Source organism: Callorhinchus milii, unplaced genomic scaffold (assembly GCF_018977255.1).
Source record: "Callorhinchus milii isolate IMCB2004 unplaced genomic scaffold, IMCB_Cmil_1.0 Scaffold31, whole genome shotgun sequence".
NCBI lineage: Eukaryota > Metazoa > Chordata > Chondrichthyes > Chimaeriformes > Callorhinchidae > Callorhinchus > Callorhinchus milii.
This window is the reverse complement of record NW_024704772.1, coordinates 2,807,722-2,823,196: the sequence shown is the minus strand read 5'-3', so window position 1 is coordinate 2,823,196 and position 15,475 is coordinate 2,807,722. Positions and strand designations below refer to the sequence as shown.

General features: G+C 53.8%; 2 protein-coding genes across 5 annotated transcripts in view; both read left to right on the top strand.

Moving 5' to 3' along the window:
• Positions 1-1,265, top strand: part of pold1 (polymerase (DNA directed), delta 1, catalytic subunit) — a 41,401-nt gene extending 40,136 nt beyond the window's left edge. For all 3 annotated transcript variants that reach the window (XM_042345090.1, XM_042345088.1, XM_042345089.1), the window contains exon 27: positions 914-1,265. In XM_042345090.1, the coding sequence (XP_042201024.1) occupies positions 914-1,010 (97 nt within the window). In that variant the 3' untranslated portion in view covers positions 1,011-1,265. The remainder of the gene's footprint in view (positions 1-913) is intronic.
• A 3,838-nt stretch (positions 1,266-5,103) lies between these two features.
• LOC103173055 (transcription factor PU.1) lies at positions 5,104-15,475 on the top strand. Of its 2 annotated transcripts, none has more exons than XM_042345155.1 (6): positions 5,104-5,285; positions 8,990-9,014; positions 11,615-11,708; positions 13,256-13,452; positions 14,679-14,844; positions 15,146-15,475. In XM_042345155.1, the coding sequence occupies exons 1-6, from the start codon at positions 5,263-5,265 to the stop codon at positions 15,463-15,465; spliced, it is 825 nt and encodes a 274-aa protein (XP_042201089.1). In that variant the 5' UTR covers positions 5,104-5,262; the 3' UTR covers positions 15,466-15,475. The 2 variants fall into 2 exon arrangements, with proteins under 2 accessions (XP_042201089.1, XP_042201088.1); XM_042345154.1 differs by having other exon boundaries at positions 11,612-11,708.

Genomic DNA, 15,475 nt, shown 5'->3' with positions numbered 1-15,475 from the left:
ATTCTGATGAGTGGAAAGTTAATTCGAGCAATTGAAAGGCAGCGCATTTGCTGTGGGAGTGACTGAGATTCTCGCAATTTTCCAACGCCCTTTTCTTACGCCACCCCCCCCCCCCCACACCGCGCACCCACTCCCCACTTTGGGGGAAATTCTTAATGCCAGTGAGGATTTCATTATTGCTGGAGTGGCGAGGTTGGAGGAATCAATTGCTAAATCTCCCTCTCTTTATCCCTTTCCGCCTTCCCCCCCCCCCACCCCCCAAAAGGGGAGGTTTCAGGAAAGCTATCTTGGCTGTGTGTGTGTGTTTTTTTTTTAACCATCTCCCCTCTTTGCCCCGACCCCGAAAGCAAACGGTGCCAAAGAGTTGTCTCGACTCTTTCTCTTCACCTAAGTAACTTGGCACTGAGCCGGGTGGGGGCTGTCCTAGAGTGACGAACCTAACGGTAGAGCAAGAGGACAAAGGTTTAAGCAACAATTTGAGTTGATCGGCGAAGGAAGACTGTTCTGTTCTGATTCCTGGATCGCAAAGAATTAGCTGTGTTTTTATTTGGGTCGGGGAGAACGATGGGGGGGTGGGGGAGGCCAGACTGGGGGTGGGAGGTGGGGGGTGGGTTTCATTCAGAGCAATCTTGTCAATCTCAACAACAACAAGTTGCATTTACACGGCGCCCCTCACACAGGATAGCGTCTCAGGCATTAGGGAGGTTGAGTGATGGGGAGTGGAGAGTGTGTAAGTGAGGGGTTGGGGCACAACGCCTTTCACATCGGGAGGACGTCCTGACAGTCAGGAATTTGGACCCGAGCTGGGGGTTGGGATCAGGAGGAGGGGACGGGTAGGAGGAGTGTTTCATCCTTAATGTTTAATGTTTCTCCCCCCACACACACACCCCCCCCCCCTCTCTCACACATACAGCCGTGACTGCCCCATATTCTACATGAGGAAGAAGGTGCAGAAGGACCTCGATGACCAAGACCGAGTGTTGATGCGGTTCGGAGCTCCTACCTGGTAACTGGAAGATAGGGAAGGAGAGAGGGCGGGAGGGAGGGAAGAAGGAACGAAGTAAGGAGAAAACAGGAACGTCTCCAAAAAAAAATAAGGAAAAGACGAGCAGGATTTTTAAAATTATTATTGAGCAAAAAAGAACCACGGAGATACACCTGCTCGGAGATTCTGAAGTCCAATTGACTTGTGTCCGAGCTCGGTTACACAGTGACCAAGAGCAGCCTGTGAAAAGCACATTCTCTCCTTGCTTCCCCACCCCCACCCCCACCCCCCACCCATCCCCGTCGTCCCTCTCTCAACACTCTCCCCCTGTCCCTAAGGCTCCTACATTCACCACCCACCTCTGTCGTGCTGTGTCGTGTGTAGCGACCAGTGAATGGAAGTGTTGAGTCCTGCAGCTCAGTGGTTAGAGCGCTCAGGTTCGATTCCCAGTCAGGGTGAAACCATAGGCAAGTTCCTTACTACACACACACACATACATGTGCCTCTGTTTACCAGCAGTCAGTAGGAACCCAGTTGTTAGTCGAATGGCGGATCGCTTTTCCGGGGGTAATAATCCCTTCTAAAAAAAAACAATGATGTGGTCATTCAAGCCACAGCTGTTTGTGGGGACACTGCTGCGCGCAATTGGGTGCCGGGTTTTGCCCACAAAATACATAGTCACTCCACTTTACAGTGTGTCCTGTGAAGCGCTTTGAGACGTCTCGAAGACATGTTAAGGCACTGCATCAAATGCAAGGATTATTATTATTAATAAAGGTTCTGGTGTAACATTGCTCTATGAGGGAGGGTTGGGTGGACAGGAAGATGGAAAGGGAATTGGTTCCTGAAGACCTGCTGGATCCACACATCATGAACCCATGTTATTAACTGCCTTTCCGAGGCCGATCGGGTGAACTTTGTGTGGGAGTTGCCTTCGACCAGCGACGGGAGAGAGAAGGCCTACACTTGAACTTGGTTCCACTTTGAGTCTGAGACTTGGAGAGCCAAAGACCGAACCAAATCCTGGATCATGAAGAAATTGGTGGAAATATTACCAATTCGGCCGCTTGACGCTGCTCACAAAAGGGTCGGGAATCTTTGGCCGGATCTTTGGGTCAACGTGGGTTAACGAAAGGGAAAAAGAGAGAGAAAGAGAAAAAGAGAGGGGCTGTCTGGAGAAGGTGGTTGCGCAAGGAACCATTCCCATTGTCATTCCTTCCTCATAACCACGGGTGTCGAAGGGCGAGGGTGTGCGTGGCGAGGAAACCCACCTATTGGGGCTGGAGGGAGAGAAGGCCAGACACCCGGCTGAATCTTGTCGACCTCAAATGCTGACTGGCCGGTTACTGAGAGTCCACAGTGCTCCGGAGATTCACAGCTGCGTTTTCTGAATCATCTCTTCGCTGATCTTCTCACGGCAGGAAAGAGCGAGCAAGGGGAGAGATTATCTCACCCCATGCGTGTTTTGTGGGGGTGGGGGGGGGAGTGAGGGGGGGGGTTGGAATTGTCTTCCTAATAATCTGACTCACATTGTGAGTCCCTCAAGTTTATAGTTTCTGCTACATTTTGTAAAGAGTGTTAAGTTTCTCACTTTTCAACCACGACTTTTGTGCTCTGAGTGGAGGGAAATAAAGACGTCAACTTTTGTTATTAGAGTGTGTCGTTCTCTTTATTCTTACAAACGCTCCTTTGCCCTTCGCCGTTGGAAGCCTTGGGCCATCTTTTCCTGCTGCCTCCGAAGCCTATTGACAACCCCGGTGTTGTTAATATTAAATAACAACAACAACTCGGTCACTCAATCCACGGCTGGTTGTGGGGGCGCCGCCGTGCGCAGTTGGCCGCTTCGTTTCGCCCACAAAACACACAGTCATTTCACTTCGCAGTCGTCTATCCTGTGAAGCGCTTCGAGACAGCTGGAAGACGTGATAAGGCGCTATATCAAATGCAAAGATTATTATTGTTGTTACGGCGCCTGCGATGCCGCAACATCTCAAAAGGCTTCACGGTAATAGCGTAAGAATTTGCTGGAGGAAAGAAGAACAAAGTCCATCCAGTTCGTCTTCCGCTGTCCCGGCCGATCTATCTACTGTATCCCCAGATATTATCTCACAGAAATCGATCTGATCGACCACTGTCTGCATCCACCGTATGTTTACCACTCGTTCACTGAAGTAAGAGGTTCCGCTCTGGATTTGCTCTGGATTTACGCCCTTCAAGCGCAGGCCGTGTCCTCTGGTTCTGCTGTTCAGCACAAGTCAAAACAGCTTCTCGTGATCTGCGTTATTTCGTCCCTTTAGAATCTTAAAAAAACCCGATCGAAATTGCCTCTCGACCTCTTTTCCAGCCGGAACATGTCCAGTTGCTGTCAAGTGTGGTGACTGTGTAGTGACACAGGTCCCTCATCGCAGGCTGGTAGGTATCTTTGGAGCTGTGGCTTGCAGTTTGGTGTGAACTTCCGTGACCACGGCGAGTGGTGGTGGGGACAGAGAGCGAGGGCGAGGGCGAGAGATAAATTATTACTGAAATAAAATAATAATAAATCGGTCACTTCAATCCACGACTGTGGAGACGCCGCGTTTCGCCCACAGAATACGCAGTCATTTCACTTTACAGTGTATCCCGTGAAGCGCTTTGAGACGTCCAGAAGACGTGATAAGGCGCTGTATCAAATGCGAGGATCATTATTATTTATTATTATTATTTGCTGTGGGTGAACGCTTCACAGAATATATTGTAGAGTGAATTGACTGTATATTTTTGTGGGCGAAACGCGGCAGCGTCCCCACAAACAGTCGTAGATTGAAGGGAGCAATTTATTCTTCTTATTATTATTATTTGGGGGATGGTCAGCCAGGAAACTGCGGGAAAACTTCCCGATAGGATTTTTGACACCCGGACGAGACGGGCTGTCGGGTATAAAACAACCTTCTCTTAACGTCTCGTCCGAAGAACGGTAACTCTGCTACAGAGGTCAGAGAGAGAGCGAGAGAGAGAGAGAGATGTCTTGCAGAAGATACTGCGATGCTGATGGTCAGTGGTTAATGAGCCAATGTGCTGTTTCCTTTGGGTCTATTGACAGACCGACGTTGAGACTGCAGAAGGTTCAATGATTCCCAGAGTTGCACAAGAAGTTTGCTGCTTGGCTATTGAGCTAACAGCCGATCTGCTGAAGTAATCCCCCAAATTGTCCTCTACACACCCACACAGACACACACCCACACACACACGCTCACACACAGAGGGATGGGTAAGTCCAGGTTTCTGTCTCTCCACAGCAGTCGGTCGGGTTTAGGGTTGACCCCAATCGAACCACAGCTTAGGGAACGGTGCAAATCAGCCACACCCCAATCACGACAATAATAATAATGATAATCCTTGCATTCGAGACGTTTCAAAGCGCTTCACAGGATGCACTGTAAAGCGGAGCGACTGTATTTTGTGGGCGAAACGCAGCAGCTAATCCGGCGCAGCAGTGTCCCCACAAACAGTCGTGGATTGAGTCACCAAAGGGGCTGTCAGGTATAAGTGAGAACTTTCAGGGAAATGAAAGCAAATTGATAATTGCCCGTGGGAATCTACTAACAACAACAACAACAACAACAATAATAATAATAAGAATAATCCCTGCATTTCCCGCTGCGAAAGGCGCTACACAAGTAGAATTTGTCGTCGTCATTGTTATACAACTTGGTGAGCAAATTGTGATGAAAACCTGTCTTGTTTATTTTAGCCCCAATATAATATAGGAATCTTATCATCGCGTCTTACTGACGAGAGTTTATTTAATATATATCTGTGTGTTTGTGTGTGTGTGTGTGTGTGTGCGCGCGCGTGTGTACATGTGTGTATATATATATATATACAAATGAAGTAACAGTACAGTATTCTCTCCAAATGCCAGTGGAAAAACACACAAACACACACGCAAATTCCGTGATTGTGAAATCAAATCTCTCCAGGCAAGGAAAAGGGGAATTCTGCATGTAATTCAGCCACAGCCACACCCACACACATACACACACACACACACACACTCGCTCGCTCGCTCACTAACTCACTCACTGTGACTGACTGGCTCCACCCTCGTAATAAACACACACACATATACAACACACAGGCACACAGTCAGTCAGTCAGTCGTCTAGTCAGTCCCTTTCGGTTACTCGCTCACTACGGTCAACCCCAGGCAGTCCGCAGGTTTACGACGTCTGTCCCAGCTGTAGCCTTGATTCGGAGAAGAAGACAGCGAGGAGGTACAGGAGTCCTTGAGTGGAACCATGCACACACTGGAACAAGCCCAGTAAGTCTTCACTTAAGCTTTTTCACTCCCGGTGTTTGTGAGAAAGAATAACAACCCCCTTTGCCTTTGATTCAGCGCCTTCGGGGTGAATCGACCGTGTACGTTTGTTTTGCGGGCGAATCGCGGGGGCCAATTGCGCACGGCGGCTGTCCCACAAACAGCCGTGGATCCAAGTCGCGGACCAAGTTATTGTTATAATAATACAGCGAGTGCCTGCTAAGTATTGCAGCCACTAAACTGGGTGTCTTTTATATTCCCCCCCCCCCCCCCATTCCTGCGTACGGTGTGACTTTATTTTCACTCCCAGGTTAGTTAACGACGAGCTTTCAACTTTCCTCTGAAGATTTGCAGAACTTTCCCTGTGTCTGTGTGGGGTTCGGGGGGCAGTGGGGGGGGTGGGGGGGGGGGGGTGAGGGGGAAGAGGAGAAGTGGTTGTTGATGATGGAGAGAGTCAGATGCACAACAGATATTGAGTCAGAACCCGGGAGGTTGAGAGAATCGGGGAGCAGTGCTGTGAATAATTATAATAATAATAATGACGCGAATAATCCTTGCATCTGATCACGTCGTTGAGATGTCTCACTGTAAAGTGTAGTGACTGTATTTTGTGGGCGAAACGTACCTAAAAGTACACGCAGACGCGTAGCAGAGAGGACTGTGTGAGCGAGCGAGAGAGAGAGCGAGAGAGATAGATAGATAGATAGAGGAAGCGCACGATACAGTTTTACCCGTAACTTTACGCAGACTTTTATTAGGGAATTGCTTTGAGAGCTGCAAAAGGAGCAACAGTCCTCGCTTTCGGCACGGCGGCGCCTCCTCATCACGCCGTCGAGACGCCTTGAAGGGTTTCAGGGAGGTGGGGGGATGGATATAACTTAACGCTCAATATTAAACGAGGGTGTTGTTGGCTAAAAGTCCCCTCGAAGAGCCGAAGGCAACTTCGACGGCGCTCTCTTTGCTCTTACTTTTTAAGTTGAACCCTCGTTAGGAAAATCCGTTTGCCATATAATAGCACCAGTGTGTGCGCGATGGTGTATGTATGAAAATATATTTGCATGCGTTTCAATGTAATCTGTGTGTGTTGCAGTCACTGGCTGGTGTTAACCCCTTCTTTCTCCACCCACCCACCCACCCAACCCCCCAACCCCTTTTACCCCCCTTCCCCCCCTTCCCTCTGTCCGGGGCAGGGACTGAAGGTGTCGGAAGCCGATCGCTTTACTCCTGTCCGCGATTTCTTTCTCCTCCGATCGCTTGCGAAAGGACGTGTGAAATTTTGCTGAAATTTTTCACGCCATCTGTTTGGCTTTTAAACGCTGGAGAATCTCTCCTGTTCCGGTCCCTCACATTTGAACCCAATGTCACGGAAATGTGACCATTTTATTTCACACGTACACACGTACGCATATACCCACTCAACACACACTCACAGACACACACGCGCACACAATCACAAGCACAGTCAAAACGCACACACAGTCTCACACACAAGACACAGGCGCACACAAACACACAGTCAAACGCACACACAGTCTCTCACACACACATGCAGACACACACACACACGATTACAAACACGCGCACAGCCACACACACATACACACACACACAGTCACAGACACACACGCGCAATCACAAACACAGTCAAACGCACACACAGTCTCACACACAAGACGCACACAAACACACAGTCAAATGCACACAGTCACACACACACACACACACAAACACAGTCAAATGCACACAATCACAGACAGACCCACACAGACACACACAGTCACAAACACACACACACACAGTCACACACACACACACAGTCACAAAAACACACACACTCACTCACACACATGCCGCCGCCACCCCCTCCCCCTCTCCCACCACCACCACCACCACCAAAAAAAAGAAGCCATGAATGTATTTGGAGGGGATTGTTGGGCCGGACACCGGGAGAGAGAGAAACTTCCTTCTCGTTTCAGATAGGGTTTTAGGGCCGTTACAGACAAACTGGGAGTGAGGTTTACTCCCCCACAACTGCACTGGAACATCAGCCTCGACCAGGGGTTTGGTCACCGTAGACGCACACTCGCATACTCACACGCACTCACACACTCCCTCACACACTCTGTGACCCCCTCTCTCACTCTCACGCGTTCTCACACACTCTCACGCGCTCTCTCGCACACGCACTCACTCACTCACTCACTCACCCACTCGCACGCATGATCGGGCAGACACGGGGAAGGAGCGATGGACCCGTGTAGTTATGGAGTCAGATCGAAAACGAAGCCAGATGCACAAAGTAAAAGAGAAACTTGAACATTTAAACCGCAGTAGCTCTCGCCCCTGCCTCTTGTTATTATCGAGGACACGAGAGACTGCCCCTAGCGGCCATCGATCGGTTGAAGACCACTGCCATGGACTGACACCATTGGTGGTCGGCCCTCAGCATCTCCGCCCCCACCCTCTGGCACTCCATTCCCCCAATCCCTCCGCCTCAACCCCCTCTCGCGCCTCCTTCAAGTCCCGTCTAAAGACCTTCCTCTTCGACAAGTAATTTGGTCACTCTTCTCTTGCCCACCGCCGTTTGTGGGGACGCCGTTGGGCGCCATCGGCCGCCGCGTTTCGCCCACAAAAACACGCACAGTCGCGACACTTTACAGTACATCCTGTGAAGCGCTTTGGGACGTCGCGACAACGTGATCAGGCGCCACGTCGAACACAAGGGGTTGTTGTTCTCATTGTTTCGGTCTCGGCCTCCGGGCGAGACGTTACATAGAGGTGTTCGGTGGACGTTAAGTATCTTTGACCCAATTGTTAAAGAGAAGGGAGTTTCTGATCCTTCTTGGCTGACAATTCCCCGGGATAAGGTTCACTTTGTTGGTTTTTCGTGGGACATTTGCCGCATGCAAATTGCCTGCCTGTTTGCATACGAGTGCGCAGTCACTACACTCGACTGCAATTCCCTGTTCCAACATCTTTTGACATCGCCAGCAGCCAATATTATGAAACATTCATAAATTCCGGTCTCGCGCTTCATCCCAAATATTCCTACTCCCGTTCCCAGTCAGTTCTGCAACAAGCAAACGGGGAGGGGGTTGGGGTGGGGGTGGGGGGGGGGGGTCCGAGCTGGACATGCAGCGGGAAAGCTTGGCCAGACAGCGATACCAATGGCCAAACCCAATGGTGGGTCTAGTTGGTTAGACCCAACAGTTACCCCCCAACGCACACTCTGGGCTCTCCCCCCCACCCCACCCCCAAGCCTTGGCTCTCACCAACCTGTGCCTAATACTCTCCGGAATTAGGTAAGCAGAATGCGTCCCTCCAGGGAGAGAGAGAGAGAGAGAGAGAGAGAGAGAGCGCAGTCCATTCCAACCATCTCTCTCTGGGGTTTCCAGGTCTAAGTGGGACGCGGGGAATTCTCAGTCGGGTTTGGAGACACGTTGACGGGTTTCCGCGTGTGTCGGACACCCAACTGACCCCCCAAAAAATCGATATACAAGTGTAGATCACGGGCGCATTGACCCCCAGTGCCCCCCCCCCCACACCACCCAGCTGACTGCAGCCCGTGTCCTATACATAGGAGCTGTGACACCCTCTTCCCCCCCTCCCCCCTCCCCTCCCCCTCGACCACACCCGGATTGGCGAAGTTGCCTATTTGAGGAGTTCGGAAGTGGGCGCCACTGACATTATTTTCTTTTATTTCGCAGGAACGAAACACTGCAAGTCTCTTTGGTGAGTGGTGACATCCTGTTTCGAATCCAACACACACACACACAGCACCTGGTGAAGATCAGTGCCTTCGTGCAGACCCGCAGATCCTCTCTGAGGGAGAGAGGATGACAGATATCAGTCAGTGCGCAGATATAATAGTGATCCTTGCATTTGCGCTCAGTGGTGAGACCGCTCTCCGCGCAAGCGAGAAGGACCCGGGTCTGATTCCCGGGCGGGCGAAACCTTGGGCGAGTTTCCTTCCTCCGCACACGCGCGCACACACACCTCCGTTGACCAACAGTAAGTAGGAACCCGGTCGGTAGTCGATTGGCGGATCGATAATCCTCCAAAACAAAGGAGAAATTGGTCACTCAATCCACGGCTGTTTGTGGGGACGTCGTTGGGCGCACGTTGGCCGCCGTGTTTCGCCCACAGGTCACTGCACCGTACGGCGTATTCCGTGGAGCGCTTTGAGACGTCTCGACGACGCGATGAGGCGCTGCATCGAAAGCAACAGCGGCGGCGACAACGACGAAATTGCAAAATCACATCGTGGCGACGTCTCAAAGCGCTTCGGAGGATTGTTCACCGCAAAGTGTCGTGACTGTGTTTTGTGGGTCAAACGCGGAAGCCATGAAGTGAGCGACCAGTTGTATTTGGGGGATTGTCGGTCAGGACATCAGGAAAAACTTGACTGTCCGTTCTCGGTTTAGCGTCTCATCAGAAGGATGGCCTCTCCGCGTGTCGTCTTGAGACGACGACGCCACAACCTCCTGACTCAGAGGAGAGAGAGAGAGAGAGAAAGACATAGAGAGAGAGAGATAGAAAGAGAGAGAAAGAGACACAGAGAGAGAGAGAGAGAGAGAGAGAGAGCGCTACCATTAATCCAGGCTGACGAGGGACTGATGAAGAGCAACCAGTGCGCAGATATCTCCTTTATCCAAATTAACTACAAAAAAAAAGCTTTGATTGAATCATTCCCGTCGTCGCTGTGTGTGAGTTGGGCGACTTTCCTTACTCCACACGTCTCTGTTTAGGGCAGTCAGGGACCCGGTTGTTGGTCCACTGGCGGGTCGCCTTTCCGGGGGTGATAATAATCCCTCCGAAACTAATTATTATGACAACTTGGTCGCTCTGTTTGTGGGGGGACGTCGCTGGGCGCAATCGGCTGCCTGCCTCGCGTTTCGCCCACGAAGCACACCCGTCACCCCACGCTGCAGCGCGTCCGGCGAAGCGCTTCCCGAACGTCTCGAAGACGGGATAAGGCGCCGGGTCCCATCCACGATGGGGGTCTCAATATCCGGTCACTGATAAAATCTAATAGTATTAATATTAACAGTAATAGTCGGTCGCAGGGAACCCGGTCACGTTACGTGCGGCTGTGAGTGCTCCTCTGACTGAATTCGGTCACTTGGCGTGAGTGGGGGGGACGGGGGGAAGGGACTGAGGAATGGGGGGAGTGGGAGGGGGGGGGTGGGGGGTCAAGGGACCGACCGAGAGAGAGAGAGAGAGAGAGAGAGAGGGGGGGAAGTGCGCGGGGGAAGAAAGGACAAACTGAGCGTATTTCGCTTTACAAAAGTGGCTGCGTCATGTACAAAGTCGCCCCCTCACCCCTCCCCCACCCCCAACCACCTCCCCCTACCCTCCCTGGGGCTTAATATTCAAATAGCCCGGTCCACGTGTCTCCCTACACAGCCTCCATGGGGAGTGCAGATAAGAAGTGAAGCCGGACTGGTGATGACACTGAGGAAACAGGTGTTATTCAGATAAATGTACCCCACGGCAAGTGTGGAGGTGATGCAGAGATCTCTCGCTCTCTCTCTCTCTCTCTCTCTCAGTGAAATCTGGTTAGACTCCAGCAGTTACCCCCCCACAACGCACACTCTGGGCTCCCCTCCCCCCCCCTCCCCCCCTCCCCCAAGCCTTTGCTCTCGCCAACCTGCGCCTAATACTCTCCGGAATTAGGTGAGCGGTGGGGGAGGGTGGGCGTCCCTCCAGGGAGAGAGAGAGAGAGAGAGAGAGAGAGAGAGGGCGCATTCCATCCCAACCATCTCTCTCCGGGGTTTCCAGGTGTGTGGTGGGGGGGGGTGGGGGTGAGGGGGGGATGCGGGGAATTCTCAGTCGGGTTTGGAGACTCTCGAGCAACGGTGACGGGTTTCCGAGTGCGTCAGACACCCGGGGAGGATGAGGCGCAGGTTGGCGAGAGGGGGGCGGGCGGGCGGGTGGGGGGTGGGGGTGGGGGTGGGGGAGCCCGGAGTGTGCGTTGGGGGGGTAACTGCTGGAGACTAACCAGATTTCACTGAGAGAGAGAGAGAGAGAGAGAGAGCGTAAGCGCTGTCTGGCCAAGCTGTCCCGCTGCTCGTCCAGCTCGGACCCCCCTCCCAGTTAGTTAGTTAGTTAGTTAGTTAGTTAGTTAGCTAGCTAGTTAGTTAGTTAGTTAGTTAGTTAGGGCTTTGGCTGCGGGGTTAACGGGAGCTGATGAGCCAGACTGGGCGTTGGTTGGGGGTGTGGGGGTGGTGGTTGTTTAACGCGTGACGGTGTGTGTGTTGTGTGTGTGTGTGCGTGTGCGCGCGTGTGTGTGTATAGGGGGGGATGTGACGTCTGGTGTGTTTTCCCAGCAGTACCCAGATGTCATGCCGTACGATGCAGACGCTTACATCAAACCCTCGGGAATATTCTGCTCCTACTTCGTGTCTGAGACGGATTCCCACACAGGTGAGTGACATCCTTAGCCGTGTGCGTGTGCGTGTGCGTGTGTGTGTGGGGGGGGCGCGGGTGTGTGTGTGTTTGGGGGACAGGCGAGCAGTCGGCATTTTCCTTTAACCTTCAACAAAGCTTCGGTTCACCCCATTTGGTAGCGTTCTCACCTCCCGAGTCCGAAGCCCCCCCTCCGGGTCGGGGACATTGAGCTCACAGTCCAGTCTGATGCTCCAGCTCAGCGCTGGGGGGAAGCGAGAGAGAGAGAGAGAGAGAGAGAGAGAGAGAGCTCCATGTTGTCGGATGCACTGTCCTGGAGTCCTGGCTGACCATTCCCACCCCCACCTCCCCCTCCCCACCCTGTTAGAATTGCTCACCGCTGTCCAAACATGGACTGCCGCGCGTGCTTACACAATGCACAGTCACTACACTCGGCGGCGAATATCCCAAAGGGCTTCGAGCCGACCTGAGAAGCCGCCGGGCCAAATGCGAGGGTTACTGTGGGTGGCGGCTGAGGTTAACCGTTGTGCTTGTAGCACAACAGTCACTACGGCTCAAAGTGAGATGCCTCCGTGTGATGTGGGGCCGCATCAAAGGCACACACTGTGCGGGTGAGGCTTCGCCGTAAGAGAACGCGGTCTCTCGAATCAGATAAGGTTTTAATTCACACGTGAAATCAAAGGCAAAGACGCCACCGCCGGCAAAACCCACCCCACTGTGCGTCCCGTGCGCGCAGACACACACTCGCAGACTCGCGCACTCACGCGCGCGCTCACTCGCGTACCCGTTACGCAGGCACATAAACACGGACACGCTCACACGTGCTATTACGCACAGACACACGCGCGCGCACTCACAGACGGACAGACAGGCAGACGCGCGCAGACACGCTCACTCGCGTGCCGTTGCGCACAGACGCACGCGCGGACACACGCACAAACGCACGCTCACAGACCGCGTATGACGCACAGACCCACGCGCAGACGATCCATGCACTTGACGAGGCGCCTCATCACGTCTTCCGGGCGTCTCAAGGCGCTTCACAGGATACACTGTAAAGTGTAGTGACCGTGTATTTTGCGGGCGAAACGCGGCGGCCGATTGCGCGCAGCGACGTCCCCACAAACAGCCGCGGAGCGAGTGACCACATTATCATTATCTTTTTTGAAGGGATTATTACCCCCGAAAAAGCGATCCACCAATCGACCAACAATCCTACTTACTGCTGGGCAAACAGAGGCATGCGTGTGTGCGCGCGTGTGTGCGCGTGTGTGCGCGCGCGTGTGTGTGCGGAGTAAGGAAACTCGCCCAACCTTCCGTCCTGTCCGGGAACCGAACCCGGGTCCTCTCGCTTGCGAGGCGATGGGCTCTAACCCCCTGAGCTACAGGAACGCCGCAATTATTATTATTATTATTAAGATAGAAAGTGTCTCGACTCCTCGGCCTGACCCCCATCTTCCCCCCCCCCATCTCCCCCCACCTACCCCATCTCCCCCCCCACCCACCCCATCTCCCCCCCCCCCACACCCGGCTTCCCGTTGACGAGCTGCTCTTGTCTGTTGCAGAGCATTACTGGAGCGGAGCTGAGCCACACGGGATGAGCTTTGAGCACTATGACGGGGGTCAGTTTACGCAGCTGCAAAATGTGCCGGTGTCGCACATGCAGTCCCTCTACCCGCAGTACCCACTGGATGTGGTCAACGCCCCCGAGACCCCCCTCCATCTGCACGCCCCCAGCTCCCTGGAGGAGGATTACACTCAGGTACGTGTGTGTGTGTGTGTGAGAGAGAGAGACACTGGCGGGGGCTGGAGAGAGGGAGTGGGGGAAAGAGGACCCCAACACTCGCCTACACAGCTTTGTTCCTTCTGAGACCTGCTAACCCCATGACGCTCCCTCCTGGTGGGCTTCGACCTGCTTCACGTCCCCCCCATCGCCTTTCTCCCCCCACCCTTCAGGACTCCCACATCCCACAGTCCCTTTGCCTCGCCCCCTTCCTCGCCTCCTTCAAGGCACATCTCCTACCCCTTACCCTCCCCGTCCTCCAAACCCTCCTGATCCCAACCCCCAGCTCCAAATCCCTGACTGTCCAGCGCCTTGGGACGTCCTCCCAACATAACCCTTACACCTCCGAGCTTATTCCCCGCTTGTCCCTCGTCCCCTCCGCCCCCACCGTCGACGGCCGCGCTTTCAGCCACTACCCCCCAAAACTCAGTCACTCTCTCCCACCACATTCCCCTCACCCCCCCCCCACTCCCCTCCTTCCGGTCGCGCCTGAGGACCTTCCTCTTCGACTGGTCACCTCCTCCCTCCCCCACCACCCCACCCCCCCCCCCCGTGCCACCGTTAAGCGCTCCGAGACGCTACCCCACGTGAATGTTGTTGTTGTTGATTAACGACTGGAACAGGTTGACTAGGAAGTGGGAGGGGGTGGGGGTGGGGGGTTGGGCGTTGAGGCTGGGACATTGGAACTGGTTTACAAAGCATCTCGATGCTGTGATGGGGTGCGGGCGGCGGGGGTGGGGGGGGTTTACCCTAAGTGGGTGGGTGCTCTGGGGGTAGGTGAGCCTGGATAAGATGGGCCGAAGGGTCTTCGTAACCCCCAAATGATCTCGTGAAGCAAACGGTGATGGGTTTCCACGTGTGTTGGTCACCCAACTGACCCAACAGAGGACAGAAGGGAAGCACTGCCGCCCCGTGGCCGCCCGGGGAACTACAGGCAGCAATGCCACACAGATGGCCCCTTTAAGTGAGGAGGTCCCAAGGCGCTGGACAGTCAGGGCTGCGGACCCGAGCTGGGCAGGGGGCGTCGGGAACGGGGTGGGGCTGGAGGGCGGGGGAGAAGCTGGGGGCGGGTAGGGGGAGGGAGGGTGTCCGAAGGCTCCTTTCCAGCCATCGGTGGCCGCGCTTTCCCCGAAACTCAGGGGAGCGCCGTGCCGACGCGAGCTGTGGTCGCGGCGACGTTAAGGATCATCGCTGTTTCCCCGCAGGGTGTTTACCCGATACTCTACCCGCCTTATCCAGCCTCCAATGACCCGTCCAGCTCATCTACCTCCGAGGACGATGACTATAATGTCGGCAGCCCGGTCCTCGAGGTGTCAGACAGCGAGTTTGATGAAAACGTTCCCCCAAGAGAATCCCCCAACCACGATGGAGGTCAGTCACAGAGCGTTGAGAGCAGCAACACAACAACAACAACAACAAGATTCCATGTTGTAGAGCGCCTTTCACGTCGGGAGGACGTCCCGAGGCGCTGTAAACACACATATATACATAAAATATGTAACAATAATCCTCACATGGGACCCGGCGCCTTATCGCGTCTTCGAGACGTCTCAAAGCGCTTCGCGGGACGCACTGCAAAGTGGAGTGACCGTGCGTTTCTGTGGGCGAAACAGGGCAATATGATTCTGGCACTACGGGGCTTTGACTGATGTCTTTCCACCGGTCCCTACAGGAGCCAGGAAGAAGGTGAGACTGTACCAGTTCCTGCTCGAGCTGCTGAAGAGCGGGGACATGAGGGACTGTGTGTGGTGGCTTGATCGTGAGAGAGGGACCTTCCAGTTCTCCTCCAAGCACAAGGAGCAGCTGGCCCATCGCTGGGGCATGCAGAAGGGGAACCGGAAGAAGATGACCTACCAGAAAATGGCCCGCGCGCTGCGAAACTACGGCAAGACCGGAGAGATACGCAAGATCAAGAAGAAACTCACCTACCAGTTCGACGGCACACTTCTGGGTCTCAAACGGGCTGACAGTCACTCCACTTACTTGCCCTGAACCCTCCCCC